This window comes from Poecilia reticulata, chromosome 17 (assembly GCF_904066995.2).
Source record: "Poecilia reticulata chromosome 17, P_reticulata-male-v2, whole genome shotgun sequence".
Lineage (NCBI taxonomy): Eukaryota > Metazoa > Chordata > Actinopteri > Cyprinodontiformes > Poeciliidae > Poecilia > Poecilia reticulata.
The window spans coordinates 28361621-28386735 of NC_088846.1; the positions used below are offsets into that span (position 1 = coordinate 28361621).

Below are 25115 nucleotides of genomic sequence, written 5' to 3' on the forward strand. Positions count from 1 at the left end.
GAAATGCATACAACGAAAACACAAAGTTATTGGTAGAAATGGGTCAGCCGGTTTAGATGTGAGCAGGAGAATTAAAAGTTCTGTTCTGGATTTAATAATGAAGCGAAGCTAAAATAGGGAAAATTTGATCTCACCGCTTCATTTTACACTTTACACTTCGTCGTTTTATTCGTTCTACTAATTTCAGCTTCATTTTTGTGTGGCTTAAATCCAGAAATTAAATAATCCACCTTTAAAAAAAGTATTTTAAAAGGGCACTTTTTTTCTTCAAGGGGAAAAAGGTACTGTAGCACCACCTAGTGTCTGTCTGTGCACATCGTCACATGAAGCATTTTCATCACCAGCTGTTTTAAAGCTGGTTGTTTCAGAGGAAGTTCTGTGTTTTTATTTTTCTCTCAAGCGTTTGGACCCTTCAGAGGGATTTGTGATGTGAACAGCGTTTGGCCTCAGTCTGGGTCCCGTTCTTCCTCTGAATCGTCCATTGTGCTCCTCTAACTTCCAGCCGGTCTCTCTGGGTTCAGCTTCTCTGTTGACACTCGACCAATCAGCCACGACGTCCTAAACAATAACAAGCTTCTGGCAGAGAGAAGTGGACCGTCTCTCAGGACAAAGGAAGACGGGACAACAATTACAGAATGTATTCACTGGTTTTTATACATACATCACAGGGAAATATGAAAAAGCTTTTAAAGTGCCAAAAACTGAGGGGGTTTTTTTCTGAGCATAAAAGAAAAGCAGCATGACAAACGTTGTGGTCAGAATTTATTTTTCTGAACATCCAGACTCGCTGACGGTCCAGTTCAGGTGGATGGATGATGAACAGATCAATGAAGAACAGATGGATGGATGGAGACACCAGTCTCCTGTTGTTTTGGCCGATTGGATCACTGCCTGTAACTCACTGCATTCTCTTCCTCTGATGGTAATTTCCTTAGTAAGGTGGTCGTCCATCCATCCATCCATTTTCTTACACCCTTGTCCCTTAATGGGGTCAGGAGGTGCTGGTGCCTCTCCAGCTAACGTTCCGGGCGAGAGGCGGGGTCACCCTGGACAGGTCACCAGTCTGTCGCAGGGCAACACAGAGACACACAGGACAAACAACCATGCACACACACACTCACACCTAGGGACAATTTGGAGAGACCAATTAACCTGACAGTCATGTTTTTGGACTGTGGGAGGAAACCGGAGTACCAGGAGAAAACCCACCATGCACAGGGAGAACATGCAAACTCCATGCAGAAAGACCGGGGCCGGGAATCGAACCCAGAACCTTCTTGCTGCAAGGCAACAGCTCTACCAACTGCACCACTGTGCAGCCTAATCAGGTGTCTTTTCTAATGTAAACATTAACATAACTGATGATGATGTCATCAGCCCCCTCCCCCCCCCCTAACAGATGAAGAGTAAAAATGTCGGATTAAATGTTGCAGATTGATGTTTCTATGCTCCACTCATCCGTTTCTGTACTCGATGGTCCATGATGGTCATTTTAATGTCAAATTAATTTGTTTCTAGTTCCAATCCGAGGTTTACGAAGCAGAGAGACCGTTCTGAATAAAACCGTTTATCGCTAACAAAGCCTGAAAAGTCGTGTTCACGTTCAACGTTCTGTTCAAGTTTCCTTTCACCCTCCAACACAGTCGAGTTAATGAGGCTCTTCAGCTCACGAGACGCACCAACCGCCTCGCTGCACCAGCTCTGCAGCGACACAAGAGAAACATTTACATCCGACAAAACCTTCAAGGAAATCACTACAAAGAGAAAACGGTTCCCTTTTTTTACTTTATGGCATAAAAAACTGTTTCTGCCATAAAGTGCACTCTAAAAAGTGTTTCTTGGGCTGAAGTTCATCTTTTGGACTTATTTACATTAATTTAACTTGATTCTTTTGCTTTTGCTATGCCAACTTACTTTTTTGTGTTCATTTAACTCAAAACTTACACTCTAAAAAGAAAATAGTTGAACCAACTTAATTGAATTGCTTCCATAGGTAACAAGCAATTCAATTAAGTTTATCCAACTTAATTTATTAAGTTTAACCAATTCAATATATTCTAATCAACCAACTCAATTTGTTAATTTTATTTAACAAATTTATTAAGTATGTTTAAGACAACAGATTTAAGTTACTCTTACTAAAATCATTTATTTTCTTCTAATAAACATTTAAAATCTCTTTTACTTAATTCTACAGAAAGTTAACTCAAACTTTTAAGTAGTTCCAAACTAAATATTTTGAAAAACTCTTTTTACATCCATCCATTCATTTTCTGCCGCTTATCCGGGGTCGGGTCGCGGGGGCAGCAGCTTCAGAAGGGAGGCCCAGACTTCCCTCTCCCCAGCCACTTCTTCCAGCTCCTCCAGGAACCCCAAGGCGTTCCCAGGCCAGCCGAGAGACGTAATCCCTCCAGCGTGTCCTGGGTCTTCCCCGAGGCCTCCTCCAGGTGGGACGTGCCCGGAACACCTCACCAGGGAGGCGTCCAGGAGGCATCCTGACCAGATGCCCGAGCCTCAACTGGCTCCTCTCGACGTGGAGGAGCAGCGGCTCTACTCTGAGTCCCTCCCAGATGACCGAGCTTCTCACCCTATCTCTAAGGGAGAGCAGCCACCCTGCGGAGGAAACCCATTTCGGCCGCTTGTATCCGTGATCTAGTTCTTTCGGTCATGACCTAAAGCTCATGACCATAGATGAGGGTGGGAACGTAGATCGACCGGTAAATCGAGAGCTTCGCTTTTTGGCTCAGCTCTCTCTTCACCACGACGGACCGGTACAGCGCCCGCTTCACAGTAGACGCTGCCCCAATCCGCCTGTCGATCTCCCGCTCCCTTCTTCCCTCATTCATGAACAAGATCCCCAGATACTTAAACTCCTCCACTTGAGGCAGGACGACCCCCCTGACCCGGAGAAGGCACTCTACCCTTTTCCGGCTCAAGACCATGGCCTCGGATTTGGAGGCACTGAGCCTCATCCCGGCCGCTTCACACTCGGCTGCGAACCGCTCCAGTGAGAGCTGCAGATCACGTTCCGATGAAGCCAACGGGACCACATCATCCGCAAAAAGCAGAGATGCGATCCTAAGGCCACCAAAATGGATCCCCTCAACACCTCGGCTGCGCCTAGAAATTCTGTCCATAAAAGTAATGAACAGAATCGGATCTCTTTTTACAGTGTCCTCTAAATATACTCTAATTTAAATCTTTTCCTTAAAGGACCTTTTTACTTTGACTTGAAATAATTAAGTTCAATATTTGTATCCCACGACTGACCATGACTCAAGCTGACCAGGACAGATTCGCTGGTATGTGACTGTGGCTCTGTGGGTAGAGTTGTTGTCTTGTGGTCGGAAGGTTGTAGGTTCAATTCCAGCTCCCTTCTGCCACATCTGGGCTTTGGGAGGAAGCATGTGCAGCTCATGCTGGGTGGCATTAAAAACATGCAGGCAGAGAAAAGTCTAAGGAACTGAAGGAAAACATTTGCTGCTTTAATTTAACATTTTCTTACACACTGAACTTCACTTAGAAATTTATTATGTTTGTAAATCTCAATTGGAATCAATAATTAGTTTTATGAGTGAGATTGTAAATAATATTTAGACGGAAATACAATGCTTGTTATCTAAGTCTCTTCAAATTTATTATTTTTCTGTAAAAATATGTAATTTAAATAAGGAATTAAAAAATATTATACTGCTTTCCAAATTTTACGTTAATATTTAATGATTATTTTTATGATGATCATCAAAATGTAAAGTTTCTTACTGGTTTTCACTGGTTGGTGTTTTTTATGTGTTTTTATGATAAAGAACTTTGAACTGCTTTGTTACTGAAATATGCAAATAAACTTGATTGATGCATAAATGTTTAACTTTTTTTTTAAGCATTAAAAACAATCATTTTGTGAATCTTTAAAAATGTTTTACAGCCCTAAGAGTCAAACTTTTCTCAATAATAACAGTTTAATTTGCTATAAATCCCAGGTTTTGTTTTCATTTTGGTTTTAATTGTTTATTTTATTGTGGTTTTGTTGTTTGTTCCCCTGTTCATTTACTTATATATTCTGAATTTAAATGTGTAATTAGATGACTAAAAGGAAGCTACATGTAAAATGCTGATATCTCTTATTTTTGTATGTTTTTTATATTTTGTTAAATAAGAGGGAAACATTTTTATTTATTTATTTTGTATTTAAGACACGTTGCGTCCTGCTGGCCTTGTTTTTGTTGAATAAGTGGCTCTGCTGCTGTCGTGGCGGACGCAGGGAGCCGCATGTCATCTGGATTGACAGCTGCTCTGGATGACGTTTGTCACTGCGGCGCCTCGAGGATCGCCAGGAATGTCATGAGATTATTTCCGTCTTCATCATCTCCCTGCAAGAACCTTCAACTGCACACTATCCGTCACAGGAAAACCAAATGGAAAGGCGTACCGGGGTGTCCGTGTGCATTTTAGTGCAACTGAACATGATTTAAAGATTCATATTAGAGATAATTCCCTGTTTCAAATTGATTTTCATGACTAATTTAGACTCTAGATCGGTCTGCAATGGCTCCTCATTCGATTTAAAAATACTTTATTGAGCCCAGAGGATAATTAGCTAAATGTTGCTATAATTGATACAGTTTCCTTCAAATACTGATGGCAGGAAGGCTCTCCTGTAGCAGTCAGTGTTGCAGCGGTGCTAAATAAGGTCCTTCTTTGCTCCATCATCTCCAGAGTTTCTAGAACAAAACCAACTTTCTTTATTGGGTTGTTGAGCTTTTTCCTAATTTTTCTTTCTTTTATTTGGATCCCCAGTAGTTTAGGTTCCCTAAATCTACTTTTCCTGGGGTTCACACATTCAACTTAAACTAAAAATACATAACATACATAGACCATCTAACAAAATAAGTTAGTGGACTGTGAAGGTTTTAGATTAATGAGCAAATGAGTTTTGATGTTCCTGAATTCAGTTGAAACTAGCTAAAATATCACATATTGTATTCCCATGTTTTGAATTTTTGTGTATTTAAATAGCTACCAGTTTTTTTAATTTATCATAAATTGTGAGGATGTTGATTTTTCTGCCTTTGTGATCTTATTTCGGTGGCTTCTGTACGACATGTCAGCCGTGAAATCCACCTTCTGCTCTCCACTCTGCTCCTGTTTTCTGCTCTTTTTTGTTGTGTAACCGCGGCTTCCTCCTGTTCGCTTGTTTTGCTCGTTTTGTGTCACAAATGGCTCGGCTGAATTGCTCATTGTGCTGTCCTCTCTCTGTCTCTTTCTCTCTCTCGCTTCATGTCACCCTGTCCTGCTCTCCTCTCTTAATTTCAGCTGAAATCACCGAGCTGTAAGCAGGCTAGCTCAACAGAAACGGGGAGATGTGATCTAATAACGATGCAGTCAGTAAGACTTTAAGCTTCTAATGCTGCTTGTTGTTTAAACTAGTTGATCCAGAAGGAAGACCGAACGATTAGTGGTCTCATAACTCTGTCTTTATTGTTTGACCCGGCCGGTTTAATCTTTCTGCTCCAAATCTGAAGTTATGTAACTTGAAGCAAATGACTATATTTTTAAATCACCTTTTCTAGTTGAGCTCCAGCTAACACAGCAGACTGCTATTTTACCCTCACGATATTTGAAACGTCACTTTTTGAACTCATTGTCTAGATTAATGAATTGTTTTTAAAAAAAAACATCAACCCCCTTACAATTTATACTTTGTATAATCCTAAACAAACCAGCATGAAATATTCAGGACAACATATTGAAGGTGTTTTTGCACCTGATATTCCGATAGACTCAGTTTGATTATAGGAACCAAAAGTGCAACATTTGGCATTTTTAGCTGCTGCGTTTTGCTTTCACGCTGCATTTCAAACCAGTTGTTCCCCCCTGTCTCCTGTGGGGGCGCTGTGCCACGAACCGCTGAAGGAAGCAACACAAAAACCTCAGAGGAAGACAAAAGCACAACTTCCTTCTCTGCAAAATGATGGAGTATTAATGCCACGCCAAGAAAAAATAAAATTATGACAATAACGTCATCCATCCATCCATTCATCCATCCATCCATTTTCTTACACCCTTGTCCCTCAGTGGGGTCGGGAGGGTTGCTGGTTCCTCTCCAGCTAACGTTTCGGGCGAGGGGCGGGGTCACCCTGGACAGGTCGCCAGTCTGTTGTAGGGCAACACAGAGACACACAGGACACACAACCATGCACACACACACTCACACCTAGGGACAATTTGGAAAGACCAATTAACCTGATAGTCATGTTTTTGGACTGTGGGAGGAAACCAGAGTACCTGGAGAAAACCCACCATGCTCTACCAACTGCGCCACTGTGCAGCCCCACAATGATGTCATAATACCTTAATTTTATATTATTACAACTTTATTCTTGTATTATTTTGACTTTATTCTTGAAATTTTATATTTGTTCGTAGCTGATACTCCGTCATATAAACTAATATGAAGTGGCATCAGATTTTAGCGGTTGTAGGATTTAAAGGTAAAAGACCGTGAGCTATTTCTCCCACTGCGTTTGTTTTGGTTGCGTTTACCCAGAATGCCCTTTACTGTAGTTCACCCTGCTCTCCTCTCCTCAGCTCATCTTTTGAGTTTTTCCATAATTCCTGTCTGGGGAGTGATCTGGTCATAGCTTTATAACTTACGTTTTTTTTTTTAGCACTGCCTCTGCTCTGTGTTTTGGTGTAAGATTTGATTATCTTGAATTTAACTACTTTGCACTGTTTTTATTAAAGCACCATGGTGTAAAGAAAATGTTCTTGTTGAGAAATAAAGCATTCAATATCTAATAAAAGCTTCAGTCTTTCTTACGGGCCGGACAAAGCATGAAACCAACCTGAAAATTATGATTTAAAGTGTTTTCTGTTTGTCCACAGCTGGTCTTCTACGTGGTGGTTCAGACGTTGTACACACTGGGCCACAGTTTGTCTCTGATCGCCCTGACGACGGGCAGCGCCATCCTCTGTCTCTTCCGGTAAGACCAAATACTTCAACAGTATGTTATATATGAAAACCTAGTCGGTTTATGGCAGCATGAAAACATAACTGCGGTATTTAAGGTTTAGTTTTTAGCATTTTCCTTGAAGGCTGATTTTCATAAACTCATATTGTTTAAATTATTACTCACTCATTTTGTGTGTTAGGTTATTTGTTATGTCCTGTAAATGACTTTACAAACCTGATGTACAACTCGTTGGGGAATTTTCTTGCCTGTCGTTTTTGCCTCAGTTTTGGCAAAAATGACTCAAGAAATGTCTCAACTCATTGAGTTTCTCTACGGCTGCCATTATAACACTGTTTGTTTGTCTGAGGTTTGCTCAAGAATTTTACTGACTTGTTACAGAATCTGATAGAAACCATTTTGAATGAATTAGAGTGAAAACTGCAAGCCTGGTAATCTCATCCAACATCAGTACTTGACCTCACAAATGACAAAATATCCCATAAATACTTATATTTTAACACAGAGCACAGATTTAAACCTGGTAAAGCTTTAATATTATAAACTGGACATCATTAAAGTTTTAGTATTAATCTAAATACAAACCTCTTAATGATTTTTCTAATAAAACATGCAAACTGTTTAATTTTGCACTAAAACTGTATTTTAGACATTAACTGGAAACTGTTGAATGGAGACCATAAATATGAAGTCGGAAAAAACTTTTAAACTTTTCCAGCTGGGAAAACTGACGACATGTTTAGAGTATTTGACCCTTTTCTCTTGTTTTTTACTTCTTTTAACGGTTCTTCAAGCTTTGATTGAAAATCTCCAGCTTGCACAGACAGCAGGCGACCAAACTTGTAATAATTACCTCATGATGAGCATCTTCAAGCTAGCAATCAAGACCCCAGAGTAATTAAGACTCTTTTGTGTTCGGCTCCCTCTGAAGGCTTTTAGGTATTAATTTCCTGTCTAAGTTCTTTATTCAAAGTCTTGAACTTGTCATAAAAATGTACATTTCCTCCCTTTTTTTCCTCTCATTTGATTGAATTTGCTTTAAAAATCCTTTGAAAGTTTTTGATTGCTTTCAAAAACCGAAACCACGTTTTATGTTTGAAATATTTAATTTTAAGCCACCAAAGTCTTTGTGCATTTCTTTGTCCCTCCGTGCTTTAATTGGCAGATCAGTGAAGCTTGAGGAAGAGCTTCCAGTGAGTTTAATTGGATTTTAAATTGGCAAGCAATGACTCTGCGACTAATGGATCACATTTGCATTTCACGGCTTTTTCATTTCTCAAGTTAAAAGTGTTTGTTTCTGCAGGTCATGAAAAATATAATTATTGTTTTCAGCTCAAAGGTTTTAATTGCATTAATTACATGTTTGCTGTTTTGAGAGAACAAAGTAATCACCATTGCAAAAGAAGGCAGTGCAAGTTTTTTATGACGAAGAGGAAAATGTTGCTCCTCCTAGGATTATAGTTGGAAAATGTATAAATCAGATGTTTTTAATCATTTTTAATGCTTTTAAATAATTCAAACTCATTTTGCTGGATGATAAATTGTCCTATAAGTCGTTTTGGAACCATTTTCAAGCTCAGTAACTTTAATTTCTAGCAAACATTTAACACAGAATCCAGAAGATATTTTAAATATCCAAAATAAATAAATAAAACAACCAAAAGAACAAATACAATTAGTTTCAAAGTGTCTGTAAACATTGTTTTTCACAACAGGTGATAGTCGAGTATTTTGTGGAGCTTGCGTTAATTTATCATGAGATGAATTGATTTGTTGCATCGTCATATTTAACAGATATTTTACTAATTTCCCTCTTTATCTTTATGTTGTGCAACGTTTGCACAGGAGGCTCCACTGCACCAGGAACTACATCCACCTGAACCTCTTCATCTCCTTCATCCTGCGAGCCGTGGCCGTCCTCGTCAAAGACGCCATCGTCTTCAACCGAAGCTCGCAGTGCTCCAACCAGCCGTCTCTGGTGAGGTCACAGCCAGCAGAACGTCCAGTCACTCCAACGTTTTGGGTTATTATTTCACAGAGACGGCGCAGTAAAGGGAAAACAAAGTCGCAAATTATACCAGCAAGAAAGCAGTTCAAAGTGCTTTATACCAATTATGAAACATGCAGTAAACTTTACATTTTCATCAAATATTTTGATCAATGTTCCATTTACTATTAATCAAAGGCATCTCTAGGTGGGGCTTTAGCATTGATTTGAAGGAACTCAGTGTTTCTGCATCTTTTTAGTTTTCTGGACGTTTGTGAAGCTGAATGCTGCGTCTCTGTCGTGGCTCTGGTGAAACTGCTGGCCACTGCAAACAAACTGAAACTCAAAAATCCAGCGTTTACATGTGAAAGGGGCATAAATCTGTGGTCTGCGTGTTTGTTGGGTTCATTTTCTGCAGCTTTCTGTGCATCCAGGTCCAGCCTGAATGCACAATTACTTAAACCCGGGTCAATAACTTCTGCTTTGACCCAGGAAATAAGGTCACATGCAAATGGGAGGAGAACAAACCACATTCAGGGAAGGTCTTTCTCAAATAGAGAATAGTTATAGGTTAGATTAATATGGAGAATTTCTTCTTCAAGTGTTTTTTTTAGCCTTCAATTTATGAGAATACTTGACTACTAAAAGAAATAAACTTATTAATGGTTAAATTAATTGATTATGAGACTGATTGATCACAAAGCAGAAATAATCTGGAATAAAATGACAAAATGAGGAAACTAATCAGGTTTAAGTTCATATTATTGATAGTCTGAAGTAGAAATGTTGACATTTTCACCTCCTTTATTCATTACACTGCAGTTTCAGCCCTGAAGAAATCAAATTTTATTAAATTATGTTCTTTTGTTTTATTTATTTATTCATTTATCTCTTTGTTTTATTGAGGCACACACTATTTTTTTAATATAACCAAAACATTTTACATTTTTCCATCTTTACATAATTTCAGTTTTGAGTCATTTTAACAAGGAAATGTTTCCAGGTCTCAGTGTTACAAAGTTTTCTGTTCCTAATTCTATATTTGTTGTGAAACTTTATTGTTCTTCATAACATCCTCAGTGTTTCTGAACCTCTAAACCAATAAAAGCTTCTTTTCTTCTGCCCTCAATCTGACTTTGCTCATGTTTGTCCTCTACCTGCCTGACGTCTAACATTGGGAACATGTTCTGCGGTAACTGCAGCGACTCTGAACTTTAAACTGACATTATGTGCTGCAAAATGAAGTTTGTCCTCCCAGCGACCCGATTTTAAACTAGAACAAAGAGCAACAGATTAATTAATCCTCCTTTCTGGTCAGATTTTAAAAGATCAACAATAGAGAATAAGTTTTATAGAGTTCTGCAAAAGTATTCACATCTCTTTGAAAGATTTTGCTGTAGTCCATTTAATAAAAGAGTAAAGACCATGAAAATATGTTCATTTGAGTGAAAAGTATCTGTTTCTTTCCTCCACAGTATTAGGGCACTATAGGTAGAAAAAAGGAGTAAATTTCTGCCAAAAAACTGTGAAATTTTGAGATTAATCACAGAAAATTTCTAGAAAAAACTTGGAAATGTTTGAAAGTGTGAATATTTGTTAGGAAATATTAGAGATTTTTAGATTAATCTCAGAAATTTTCTAGAAAAAACTTAGAAATGAGTTTGAAAACTTGAAAATTAGTTAGCTTAGAAAGCTGAGAAGTTTTTAGATTAATCTCAGAAATATTCTAGAAAAACCTGGAAATGTGTCAGTTTAAAACTTGAAAATTTGCTAGAAAAAATCTCAGAAATTTTGAAGTTATACTCAGAAATTTTCTAGAAAAAACTTGGAAATGTTTGAAAGTGTGAATATTTGTTAGAAAACATCAGAGATTTTTAGATTAATCTCAGAAATTTTCTAGAAAAAACTTGGAAATGTCTGAATTTAAAAACTTAAAACTTGTTAGAAATAGATATTTGTCAGAAATTTTCCAGAAAAAACTTAGAAATGAGTTTGAAAACTTGAAAATTAGTTAGTTTAGAAAGCTGAGAAGTTTTGAGATTAATCTCAGAAATATTCTAGAAAAGCTTGGAAATGTGTCAGTTTAAAACTTGAAAATTTGCTAGAAAAAAATCTCAGAAATTTTGAAGTTATACTCAGAAATTTTCTAGAAAAAACTTGGAAATGTTTGAAAGTGTGAATATTTGTTAGGAAATATTAGAGATTTTTAGATTAATCTCAGAAATTTTCTAGAAAAATTTGGAAATGTCTGAATTTAAAAGATATTTGTCAGAAATTTTCTAGAAAAAACTTAGAAATGAGTTTGAAAACTTGAAAATTAGTTATCTTAGAAAGCTGAGAAGTTTTGAGATTAATCTCAAAAATTTTCTAGAATTTTTTTTTAAACGAGTTTGTAAAGTCAAGCACATTTTCAACTTTTGAAACTCTTTTTTTAAGAATTACAGAAAATTTCCACAAAAAAAAAAAACAGGAAATTTTCTGTAATTCTTAAAATATTTGAATTTTTTGGTGGAAATTTTCTCCTTTTTTTCCTCAGTCGTACCATTTGCAGTGACTGCATTACTGCACATTTTAGAAACCAAATTTAATGCTGATTTGTCAGAAATGTGCTCTGACAGCAGCTCTGTGTGTTTCCTTCAGGTGGGATGCAAAGCCAGTTTGGTGTTTTTCCATTACTTCATCATGGCTAACTTCTTCTGGCTGCTGGTGGAGGGCCTCTACCTCCACACCCTGCTGGTGGTCATCTTCTCTGAGAACCAGCACTTCATTATTTACATGTTTATCGGCTGGGGTAGGTAACCCCGTTTAAAAAATCCTAACTTAACCCAAGAGGCATTCTTCGATGGTTGACATTAAATTAGATTAAAATGTTTCTGTTTTTACTTTTAGTTTATATTTCCTTCCTATTTGGTAGAAATGCTAAATAAACATTTGGATTTCCTTCCACAAGCTTCTACCGATAATTTGTGGGAATTTTTGACCCTGTCAGAACTGGGATTTGGTTTGGCTTGAACAAAGTTTCCCAGCTCAAGCCGCTCATTTTCTATAAAACTAACATCAGGGCTTTTAAACCACTTTTCCTAAACATTCATTCAGTTTACGGTAATCCACTCTATATTCCAGGTCATTGTCCCATGGAAGAGCCGTTCGTACCCAAGCTTTCACTTCCCTGATTGTGTCCACATGATGTTCTTTTCTCATGATTTCTATTTTTGGAGTTTGTACTTTACAGTCCAGATGTTGTTTTTAGGCTCGCAATCTTCCCCATTTTCTTCCAAATGCGACATTGTTGATATTTAATCCCATGTTCTTGGGAGTAATAAAAGTATTTTTGAATTAAATCTAATCTAATTTGTGCTTCCCGGGTTGTATTTGTTGTTATTTGGGAACATAGACTGTATGGTTCAAACAGGATGTGGGAGATCTCACAATGTTTTATTGTTTTACACAAATCGCTACAAAAAATGGCAAATTTTTTTCAAAAAAACTAAGTTGTGCACTTTTTTCATGCATCTTCTCCAAAACATGAGGTTCAGGAAACATTATGAAAATAAGAAAAGTAAATTTAAACCTAAACTCTAATAAAGCACTAATACTGCGAATATTTGAGAAAATAAGAATAAAACTCCAAGTTTAGCAAATTTCAGTTCATCCTGCACTTCATCAGTCAGAAGAAAATAATTTTCCAGAGTAGCAGAGGGCTGATGTTTCATTCCCACAGTTCTTCTTTGTGGTTTGATATAAAAATCTCTGTTGTTCAGGAATCCCCACTGTGTTCGTCTCTGTGTGGGTAATGACCAGGATTTACCTGGAAGACACGGGGTGAGTTCCTCTCTTACCCGCCGGCCCGTAAACGACATCATATCCGCTCACGCCAACATGACATGTGTGAAAGGAATTAAGATTTGCCAGTTTGAACAATGTAGAAAAATCCAGCTTTTAATTTGACTTTTTATTCTGTGGGGGAAAAGAAATAATAAATAATTGCTTCACATTTAGAGGATTTGTTTTCCGCTGATGTTCCTTGTAGATGCTGGGAAAGGAACGACAATCCCATTCCCAACTGGGTGATCAACGGCCCGATTGTAGTCTCCATTTTGGTAGGTTGATGTTTATTATCGCTCTGTTTTAATAATTAGTAAATATATGAGGCTAGACGTAAATGTACAACTTATTGGAGGTGTTGAAACGTTTCTTGTTTTTTCTTTCAGGAAATTTAAACATAAAGTGGAAAACATTGTTTTAGTGCTGCTTTCCAAGTATGAATTAAAGAAAAATAAATGCTACTGATGGCTCCATCTTTTGGGGTTTTAATAGGGCTGAAAAATCTGTCCAATTAGCATGCACCAGTGAGCTTTGCTGCAGCAGTAGCTGTGGTTTCAGGTTTGAGAAATCCTCGTCTGTGGGCATTAAAATCACCAGACTTCCTGCTGGGTTTCCTCCCGCTGACCGGCCGGCGTCTCACAGTCAGCTCTCCCAACCTTTAAAGGTCTCTGCAGGGAGAAGTGGCTCTGAAGAAACACTGAAGGCTAAACAGCTGCAGCACTAAACATGCTGCAGCACTGAACATGCTGCAGCTGTGGAGACTGGGGTGCAGTTTTATGCATTTTAAAATCCAGAAACTAAGATCAGAGATGCTTCATAATGAATTTACTCAAGTAAAAGTAAAAAGAACAGCCAATAAAAATACTCCAAACGTACTTTTTTTTCTTTTTCAAAAAAGTTACTCAAGTAAATGTAACAAGTTACCCAACTCTGCTTGGATCAAACATTCAGAAACTTTGTGTTTCTGCCTCAGGCTGTCAGATATTTCCTGCTATTCTTCTTCTGTTTCCAGGTCAACTTCGTCCAGTTCATCAACATCATTCGGATCTTGGTTCAGAAGCTGCGATGTCCCGACATCGGCGGCAACGACCAATCACAGTACAGGTCACCCACACAGACCTTCTGCTTTTATTCAGCATTCATGCTAATAGTTCACACCTCCTCAGTCAGTCGGACTAAATTCAGCTGAAAGCTTCAAAGTATATTCAGAAAATGCACTTTGTGTTGTGCGTTTTGTTTTCTCCAGCTGTTTCCTGACACTAACTGACCAGGGCAGCGTCTCATGATGAGGCCTCAATAAAAGACGATCAAATCTCTGCTTTTGCTGCGTTGCGTCTTTTTCTACCGTCTGATGAAAACTCCCAACTAGAAACTATGTTTTGAATCTTCAAGCATCTTTATCCTGAAATCTTTGTTGAAGTAATAAAGTGATAAAATGTAGAAAAGCTGGAAAAATCCAGTTTGTTCCACAACTGACTTGTTTATTATAACCTTGAATAAACTTTAGCAAATCTGTGTGAAGGTGTTTTGTTTATTTTGAGATTTGGTTTTGAATCTTATTTCATGTTTTGAATAAGTTTAAGTTATTTCCTTACTTTTTACCTGATATGTCATCATCACCTGTGTTTATTCTTCTTTTCTCACTCAGCTGTTACACATCAGCATCGTCTGTTTTTATCACCTCCCCTGGATTAATATTTCTTATTTTCTCTTTAATAATTGTCAGATCTTCTGTTATTGTAATAATATGTGTATTCTTCTCCTATTTGAATATTATAAATTCATTTTTACTATTAAATTCATATGATTCTCAGTCTCCTACTGAAAACAATGTCTTTTTCATCAATATTAAGGATTTATTGACTTTAAAATAAGCTCCTATATTTTGCTGAAAAGTTACTTGTAAGTTTTAGTTTTTTATCTTATTTCAAGTGCAGTGAGGCATTTTCACTAAAAACTGGACCAAAAAAAGTGGTAATATTTTGTGTTTTTCAGTGTATCTATTAAGATAATTACACAGCGAGTGATCAACTGACCAAACATTTATATTTTTGTAATTTTGGAGAAAGCCAGAGGAGTCATAAAGTTCATTTAAGCTCTGGGAATATCAAATCAAATTTTATTTGTATAGCACATTTCAGCAGCAAGGCATTTCAAAGTGCTTCACATAATTAAAATAAAACTACGTGACAGTAAACAAACAGTTAGAAAGACAAAGAGAATTAAAAAGAGGTTAAAAAAAGATAAAAACATTAAAACCCGCACCCCTCGTAGGACTTCAGTTAAATGTCTCACACCTCAGAATTTTAGTTAAAACGCCATTTAACAAGGATTCTCACACCTCAGAGTTTTAGTTAAAACGCAATTTAACAAGGATTCTCACACCTCAGAGTTTTAGTTAAAACGCAATTTAACAAGGATTCTCACACCTCAGAGTTTTAGTTAAAACGCCATTTAACAAGGATTCTCACACCTCAGAGTTTTAGTTAAAACGCCATTTAACAAGGATTCTCACACCTCAGAGTTTTAGTTAAAACGCCATTTAACAAGGATTCTCACACCTCAGAGTTTTAGTTAAAACGCCATTTAACAAGGATTCTCACACCTCAGAGTTTTAGTTAAAACGCCATTTAACAAGGATTCTCACACCTCAGAGTTTTAGTTAAAACGCCATTTAACAAGGATTCTCACACCTCAGAGTTTTAGTTAAAACGCCAATTAACAAGGATTCTCACACCTCAGAGTTTTAGTTAAAACGCCACTTAACAAGGATTCTCACACCTCAGAGTTTTAGTTAAAACGCCATTTAACAAGGATTCTCACACCTCAGAGTTTTAGTTAAAACACCATTTAACAAGGATTCTCACACCTCAGAGTTTTAGTTAAAACGCCAATTAACAAGGATTCTCACACCTCAGAGTTTTAGTTAAAACGCCATTTAACAAGGATTCTCACACCCCTAGATATAGATTAGTTTAACTGGGATGTTTTCCGGGGGGGCTCCTTACATAGACAGTGTGAAAGAGAAATAAAAATAAGTTAATAACTAGATGAAAAGTAAAGATAAAAACATCAAAGACATCAAAACCCGCACTCTAAACCTAATTTAGCCATAAGCAACTCTAAACAGATGGGTTTTAAGTTGAGATTTAAAGGCACCCAGTATTTCAGCTGTTTTACAGTTTTCTGGAAGTTTGTTCCAAATTTGTGGTGCGTAGAAGCCGAATGCTTAAAACTAAAATCCCAGTCCGGGATTTGAACACTGTTGGATTTTAATGTTTTCTCTGCTTGCTGCAGGCGTCTGGCCAAATCCACGCTGCTCCTCATCCCTCTGTTCGGGATCCACTACGTCGTCTTCATCGACGAATCCATCACTGAAGACTATAAGATATTTTTCGACCTGGCTCTCGGGTCCTTCCAGGTGAGCTTGCTGCTTTCTTTAAACAGTTATAATAATAATAATAATTAGGCATTTTTGGTATTTTACTGAATGCAGTTGTTTTCCAGGGTTTGGTTGTGGCCATCCTGTACTGTTTCCTGAACAGTGAGGTGAGTTTTAATGAATTACCAAAAAAAGGCAGGAAATGTTTTCACCTTTCAACCCAAAAGTCGTTCTTTTGTTACAAACATTTCACTGTTTATCCGTAGGATTAATGTTTGCAGCTGTAACAACTTCTTCTTCTGTCCTTTTCTAATTTATACCAAATTAGTTGCAACTTTTTACATCTGTTTTGATCAGTTACTCACTACTTGAGTAATTTTTTTTACCATTTTTTTTCCTTGTATGGAAGATAATCAGGTTCACTGAAAAAGTTTAATCTCACAATCCTGATTTTAATCTCAAAAGTCTGACTCTTTTCACAATTTTAAAATTTTGTGAAAATTTTAAAATTGGTTGTTTTTTTTCAGAATTTTGACTTTAAGCTAAAAATGTTGATGTTGTTCTATCCAAATTTTAACTTCAGTCTCAAAATTCTGACTTTTTTTTCACGAGTTTGACTTTTTTTTTCTTAAATTTGCAAATTTTTCTCCCAATTTTTATTTTAATCTCATAATTCTGACTTTTTTCTCAGAAGTTTGACTTTTTTTTCTTATATTTGCGGCTTTTTCTCCCAATTTTTATTTTAATCTCATAATTCTGACTTTCTTCTCAGAAGATTAAAGTTAAAATTATTAGAAAAAAGTAAAAATTATCAGATTAAAGTCAATATTACAGTTTTGCTTTTGTTCAGTAGCCCCAGTCCTTTCCTGTACACTTGAGTAATTTTTGCTACTTTTTGCTGATGCTCTGTTTTTTGGCTACTCTTCCTTCCTCTGGTTTGGACCAGTTAAAGTCTCCAGCACCAGTCTTGCCCACCAAGCAGCCATGTTCGAACAGACCCAGATTTAGAGCATTCGGTGGAAACATATCAACATTTTGTGATGATTTGCAGCACTTCCTGGCGTTTAAAGCGTTTTTCCTTCAGGTTCAGGGGGAGCTGAAGAGGAAGTGGCGCAGCATGTGTCTGAACTGCCACCTGAGCAGAGCTCGTCACTTCAGCAACACCTTCGCCTCCAGGAACGGGTCGGAGCAGATGATGCAGTTCCAGCGCAGCTCCAGAGCCCAGTCCATCCTGCAGTCCGAGACCACGGTTCTGTGAGACCCGGCCGGGCGTTTCACACAAAGCAACACACACGCAGCCTCCGCGTTGACCTGGGTCAAACCGTTCCACACATTCACACTGAGAAAGAGACGGGAAGAACCAGCAGCAGAGTTGCAGTTACTTCTGTAACTTTTTTGACTACCGTATTTTCCGCAGTATAAGGCGCATAGAATAGACGCTACGCTAGAGGCTGGAGTTACATTATGCATCCACTAGATGGAGCTGCACTAAAGGGAATGTCAACAAAACAGTCCGACTCGGGTCGGCGAGGAGAGCCTTCCTGGGCCGGGGCGTGGCCGGACGATGGTCACCCTTCTCCGCTCGTGCACAGCATGTTGGTGGAGAACGTGGTGCTACATGACCTGCAGACGACCTGATTATAGACGGTCGGTATAGATAGGTCAGTCAAACTTTATTAATAGATTACAAACCAGCGTTCTGACAACTATCCCAGCATGCACCGCGCGCTTCTTCTACCGGGAAATTGAAGTCTGCGGCTGCTTACCGTAGTTGCTAGACCTGTTGTGGCTCAGTATTGGTCCATATATAAGGCGCACTGTCGGCTTTTGAGGAAATCGAAGGTTTTTAGGTGCGCCTTATAGTGCGGAAAATACGGTAAATTTACATCTTAATATGCTGTAGATTTTACTTTTGCTTGAGTAATTTTATTTTTAGAGTGTCGCTACTAAAGAAACAATAAAACTCCTGGATTCTCTACCCACTGAATTAAAACATGTTTTAACCAGAAATTCACCAAACAGACTCACACCTGCAGATTTTATTAAAGTTTCAAAGATTTTTACAGAAATAAACTGATTTGGAAACATTTTTCTTTTGCCTGATTTGGATATTTTTTGTTACTTATATGAATTATTGTCATTTTCAACAAAATTTCCACTTAACTTTATATTTTGCTCCGTCTGATGATGTAATTTCTAAATATTGAATGACTGATAATCTGATCGGTTACTCAGAACTTTTTACCAAATCCTTTTTTTTGTTGTTTTACTCGAGTGATTTCCTGGTCGGCTGCTTTTTACTTTTACTTGAGTAAAATCTTTGGATGGATTTTGCATGGGAGAAACCTGCATTTTTTTGGGTTCAGCTTTAGAAATATCTGCAGGAGTTTCCTCAAAAACATAATTTGAGCAGGAAAATGAGTAGCATCTTCAACCTGATTCGTTAAACTGTCCTCCTGCTGTGGTCGTAAACGCAGGTTTGACCCAGGTCAGCTCTTCAGCTCAGGTTGTCTGAGCTTCTTCATGTTGCACTGATGATTCACAGTGCAGTTTGTACCAATTCAGAATCTGGAAAATGGTATAATTTTAATGTACATTTATTTCTTAAGCTGCTTCTGTTAAAATGCTGTGCATGTTGTGATGCTTTGCTGCGATGGCTCTGGGTTTGTGTTCGCTGCTGCTGCTGCTGCTGCTGCTGCGGTAAAGCGGGGATGATGTTTTTAATTACAGACGGAGAGCTCATGAAGCCGTGTAATAATTGATGTTTAGCTCAATGCTCACATTTAAACTGCAGATTCTTCACATTGTTACGGTTTTTGCTCAGAAAAGAGATGAACGTGAGATATTTTCTAAAAACTACATGAGAGAAATTCAGCTAAACTCTCCAAGAGGAGCTTAATGTGAGTCTGGGTTGTTTCTGTGTAGATATTTATTCACTCGCTGCCCGTCTGAAAAGGGACTTTGTCTCATTTTCTTGTTATATTGGAAAGCAAACATTCACATTTCTTTAAACAAAAACATTTTGAACCCACAACAGTAAGTTATTAGCAGTAAACTTCTTTAACAGATGAAAACATTGATGCATAAACAACAATTAATTGACATTATTTCCATCCAGCAGCAGCCAGGTTGTTCTGTTCCTCTTGTTTTAGGTAATTAATTTATCAGAACATATTTTTGCTGATTTACTAACTGCAACATAAGTATCTCCACTGATTGTTTCCCATTTATTTTTATATTGCAGTTTCAACAAAAATCAAATTTTAATAATTATTTCTGAGACTTTTTGTGATTCAAATTACTGATTTGGCTTCAAAAAGCAAATATTTATTCTGAAAGACTTATTATTTTCACTCATTCACTTTTAACTTCACTTATTTCTTTAAATTGTGAATAAAATTAACACAATTTCTCTCCGATGTTTAGTATTTTACAGCAACAACTTTTTTTGTAATCCGACATTAATATTAAACAACCCAGAATTCAAATTCTTGGCAGATTTAGATGTAAAAATCATTTTACCGACTCCCAAAGTGCATGGAAAGGATCAAAGATCTGATGAAATTATGACTACGGGAAAACGTAAGACCATGTTAATAGTCCAAATAGCAAAGTTACCGTAATACATATAAAAATGCTCAGTGGAAACCATTTGGCACCACAACAGAAGCTACGGTAAAATCTGCAAAAACACAAAATATTACTGGTCTAGTTCCTGATGCACCAGGAATAAAACAAAAGTAACTTTTCAGCCAGATATAAGAACTGGTTTTAACTAAATAAATGTTTTAATTTGATGAAAAAGTACTACTTCCATTATAACATATTTTTAAAGTTCAAACTTTTGGGCTTAATGTGTGTAAATCTTGAAATGTGTTGGTAACAGAAACTCTCCAAAGCTCATAATTGAGGTGGATAAACGTTCATCAAACGCTCTGCAGTTATCAGATACTTTTATTTTTGTGTATTGCTAAATATTCTGTTGCATATTTATTTTAAAGATGAAAAGAAAATGGATCAGCTTTTGGCTTTGAATACTAAAACTTGCATTACATTGTTGCTATATAATAAAACCTGACACTTGGCTTAAGGCATACAGAGAAACGACAAGCCTTCTGGTATCATTTCTTTAATTTCACATTATTGTTGTGTGCTTAAAGTCTTAAGTGAGTGTCAGTCATGTTTGTTGGTTCTCCTTCTGTGTTCAGTACTTTATCAGACACAGAAACCATTTATAAAAAGTCGGACCCAGATAGAAATGTGCCTTAAAGTAGTGAAATCTCAAACTGATCCCAGCTGGTTCGTGAAAACGTTGAGCATAAATCTTTTCTTCTAAAGTTGTTAAAGAAAAGTGGATTTTATAAATGTAACTACAGTTTTATAGCTATAAATATCAACAGAGAAAGTTTTACTTTATAGCTTCAGCCACAGTTACTGTGACAATAACTAACAGCCAAGTAAAGCACCTGGTGGAACCCCAAATAACTTACATAATAGATTATCTCCAACTGTTAATATTCAATAATTATGTATTTTATCTTTTTCACATGTTTTTGCTCAGGTTTTCTTCTACATTAAAAACATAACAAGGCTCCACGTGTGTAAAAACATTTTGTTTCTGCACAGATTTAAGGAAACACGAATCTGTATGCCTTAAGAAAAGTGTTACCAAAAATCTCACGTTTCACTTTGTGTTTCTTCTGCTCAGCACAGGCTGTTAAACACGCACTGCTTTCTTAATGTTGATATTTATTGTATATTATTGATCATTGGCTCCACTTTGAACCAATGCATTTGTATTGAGACACAATGAATGTCATGCTAAATCTGATAACGGTCGTCTTTCTAAGCAATGTACTGTGTGAATGTAGCTTTTGATGTTTTATTTTGGAAGTTTGAACATTATTTGTTTATTGGAGATGGTGTTTATATTGATTTCTTGACTTTGTATTATCCAAATTAAAGCATAGCATTTCAACAACTTTATCCGTGTGATAAAATAACTCGTGATTTACAGATTTTCACATTTCTGCAGTTTTGTGAAGCCAACTCCGTTTCCCATAATGCAGAATAATATGGTTGTATAAATGTTAAGTCTGTGTTAATATAACACATAACACCAAATCTTCATTAACTGCTTATGCATAAAAGCAATATAAAGCTTGTTTTGGTTTAAAAATTATTTGTCCGCCCCACTTCCTATGTAGCCCTGAGCAACCACCCTCGTCTCAGAAACCTTCACTGATAATAACTAAGAATTCACTGAGTGCAATTAAACAATATCAGTGGGAAATTAGATGCTTCTCCTGGCATTTTAATTACTCAACTTCTGCACTGAATTATACAAATTCCAGCTTTTTTTCTTCGTTTTTCCTCTGAAGTAAAACTCGACTCTGCATCTCGTCATGCTAAACCTCAAGGCCATGACTCACTTATTTAAAATCCATTACACTATAAATACAGCAAAGAGTTTATTAATAAAGTGAGATGGAGTGATGATAAACAGCCTTCAGCCAGGCTTTAATAAAGAGTTATACTGGTAGCCAAATAAACCATATTATATATTTTCTGGTATTTGATGACAGGTTTCTGCCTTTTTCTCACCATTGAAACAAACTTTAGTTTTCCATCCCAAACTTTACAACATAAAATCCCCTAAAAACGTTTTTTTTTTTTTCTGGGATTCTCTCCACAGTGGAGTTGGATCTAATTGCTGGTTCCTCATTTTCGCTCCATTTTCCTCGTCTTCCACCTCTTCGGTGTCCTTCGTTTGCGCTCCTGCATCCTCACAGCCGGGCCTGGAGGCGGCGCGCTGGATGCTCAGTCATCTCCGGGACGGCGGCCGCCTTGATTGGACTTGACAGAGACACTGGAGGCAAAGACGCTGCTAATTGGGGAGGAGAGGAAGCGCTGCAGAGCGGCGTTCACGTTGAGGCGATGGCTGAACTTTTGGCTTCGCGTCATTGGCTGTTCATGAACTGCAGGATCCTCTGAACTCAAGTCTTCACCAGAAATTACTTGGAGAAAACAAAACGCCGTCGCTTGAGTGTTAACTTGTGGGATGTAGAAAAGAATAAAAAGAGGAAAACTAATTTTTTGTCACTTTTTTTATAAAGTATTTTTAAAATCAGGATGATACAACCTGAGTAAATATAAAATTATTATTAATTGAAGGAATAACCTCATATGGAGGAGAGCTAGGGCCACCCAAGGAAGAAAATAAAAATATATATATATATATATATATATAAACGAGAATAAAGTCACAAAATTACAATTGTTATATAACTTTATTCTCATGTTATATGACTTAATTCTAGTATATTTTATATTTTATTCTCATACACTTTAGTCTTAAATTATTTATTCTCAAAGTATTATGATTTTATTCTCGTCTTATTTATTATTTATCATATTATAAATCATTTATTTACATTTATATGATGCATTCAGAAGAGTTTGACAATTGTCTAAAGTAGCAATTAACATAATTGATTAATTTTAAGAACTTCAACTTTAAGTAAAAACTATTGATTTAATTATGTTTTTGTGTGAAGCAATAAAAAACCAATTAGAGAATTGATTGATTATTAAATATAGTTGATCTGACTGATAAACTATCATTTTAAGCTTCCTTGTTGCTTCGTTGTTTGAATGAGACATAAATCTGAACTTCTCTGTTCACCTAAAGGTTCTGATGACGGTGAAATCAATAATCATTTCTGAGCCGATGTTCTCCATAAATCACCTTCAGAGCTGTTTGTGTCTGCAGGACCTGCTGCATCCTGCATGCACACAACCGTACGGCACCTTTTCAGCAAGATATAGGAGTTTGTTTTCACTAAATAATTACTTAATGTTGATTAAAAAAATACTAATTCCATTGTCAAATTATTTCACATATAACAAGATATTCTGTCCATGATTTTAGTGAAATAATCTGCCAATGAAACTAGAACTTTTTCATTAATATTACAATCTTGCTGAAAAGTTACTTGTAAGTTCTCTCATTTTAAGTGGATGATATTTGCATTAGAGACCAAAAATACTTTTTTAGATTTTGTTTTTGCAAAATCTTAATAAAAGAACATATATAGTAATCACATGAAACGTATTTACTTTTGCTCAAGTTAATGTGAGTCTTTCACTTGAGTATATTTTATTGTACTTTTACTTCAGTAAAAGTACAATACTTTTGATATCAGTGAGATTCCAGTTATCACTTCATCCATCCATCCATTTTCTTACACCCTTGTCCCTCAGTGGGGTCAGGGGTTGCTGGTGCCTCTCCAGCTAATGTTCTGGGTGAGAGGCGGGGTCACCTGGACAGGTCGCCAGTCTGTTGCAGGGCAACACAAGAGACACACAGGACACACAACCATGCACACACACACACACTCACACCTAGGGACAATTTGGAGAGGCCAATTAACCTGACAGTCATGTTTTTGGACTGTGGGAGGAAACCAGAGTACCCGGAGAAAACCCACCATGCACAGGGAGAACATGCAAACTCCATGCAGAAAGACCGGGGCCGGGAATCGAACCCAGAACCTTCTTGCTGCAAGGCAACAGCTCTACCAACTGCGCCACTGTGCAGCCCCACTTCATTCACATAATGTTAAATCCTTTTACTGAACTTCGAGGCGACTTGTTAGTGTTTGATAAGACGGACATCCTGTCCTCGGCGTTCTGCGGTTAGACGTTCCCAGAGTTCAAAGGTCAGCAGCAGAGCATGGCTGAGGGGTCGAGCTGTCAGTCCTGTTCAGCCGTCTGAACCTGCAGCCATCAATCTGTCGCCGACGCGCTACCTAGTCACCTTGCAGAGGGCCGAGAATGAAATCAATTCAAATGAGAGTCAAGTTTAATTCCTCTCAGCTCCGGTTGACCTTAAGTCTCCCAACAAAAGTGCAAGTTGCTTCCTTTTCTTCGGGGATCGTCCTCAGCCTTTTTAAATCGAACTCGATGGATTTGCTGCTCCGCAAACTGGACGATGTCGATGCAGCTCAAACAAAAAAATGCATAATTAATAACTTTGTCTCAATTTTTGAGCTACAAGGACGGTTACCATGGAAACATCATGTTATAATGTCTGAGCTGAGGTTAGTTAGTCTCACTAGTCGGTTTACTGCGAGTCCAAACTGCAAAAACACAAAATCGTATTTTAAATACGACTTATTTCAATCTAGTTTCTAGTGCAGTGGTTCTTAACCTTTTTTGAGGTACCGAACCCCCCAGTTTCATATGCGCATTCACTGAACCCTTCTTTCTCCTACCCCCCTGCCCCCACCACCACCACCACCATACTTTGTGGTATTCTGATTTAATAAAGTAATAATTTGCTGTGTTACCACCCCCACGCCACTAGAGGCAGTACCAACCCCGAAAAGATGCGACTAAGGAGCAGATTTAGACTATAGAATTTGGTAAAAATGGTGAGTTTTGCTGAAGTAATTAAAGACACAAGTTCAAATCCATGCTGAGAGTGGAGCTCCTTCAATCAGGGCTCCTCTGCAGCTCTGATTGGCTAAGCAATGTAACGTAATCCTCTGATTGGCTAAGCAATGTAACGTGATTCTCTGATTGGCTAAGCAATGTAACGTGATTCTCTGATTGGCTAAGCAATGTAACGTGATCCTCTGATTGGCTAAGCAATGTAACGTGATTCTCTGATTGGCTAAGCAATGTAACGTGATTCTCTGATTGGCTAAGCAATGTAACGTGATCCTCTGATTGGCTAAGCAATGTAACGTGATCCTCTGCAGCAAGTGATGGCAAAGCGGGGTGTCATCACGACTTTACACAAGTGTGTCTTTACCTCCACGGCAGAGGATCCGCCGAACCCCTGGGGTTCGATCCAACCTGGTTCATCCAGGTTAAGAACCACTGTTCTAGTGCAAATATCTTAGTGCTCTTGACAAAAGACAAAACTCATTTTCAAGTAGATTTT

At 37.4% G+C, this 25115-nt stretch overlaps 1 protein-coding gene across 1 annotated transcript in view; it reads left to right on the forward strand.

The window, feature by feature from the left end:
* vipr2 (vasoactive intestinal peptide receptor 2) overlaps positions 1–21151 on the forward strand; it is a 51758-nt gene extending 30607 nt beyond the window's left edge. Inside the window, exons 5-13 of the mRNA XM_008434738.3 lie at positions 6886–6983; positions 8817–8949; positions 11599–11749; positions 12720–12780; positions 12989–13058; positions 13796–13887; positions 16081–16204; positions 16291–16332; positions 17250–21151. Of these exons, the coding sequence (XP_008432960.1) occupies positions 6886–6983; positions 8817–8949; positions 11599–11749; positions 12720–12780; positions 12989–13058; positions 13796–13887; positions 16081–16204; positions 16291–16332; positions 17250–17423 (945 nt within the window). The 3' untranslated portion in view covers positions 17424–21151. The remainder of the gene's footprint in view (positions 1–6885; positions 6984–8816; positions 8950–11598; positions 11750–12719; positions 12781–12988; positions 13059–13795; positions 13888–16080; positions 16205–16290; positions 16333–17249) is intronic.
* The last annotated feature ends 3964 nt before the right edge of the window (positions 21152–25115 follow it).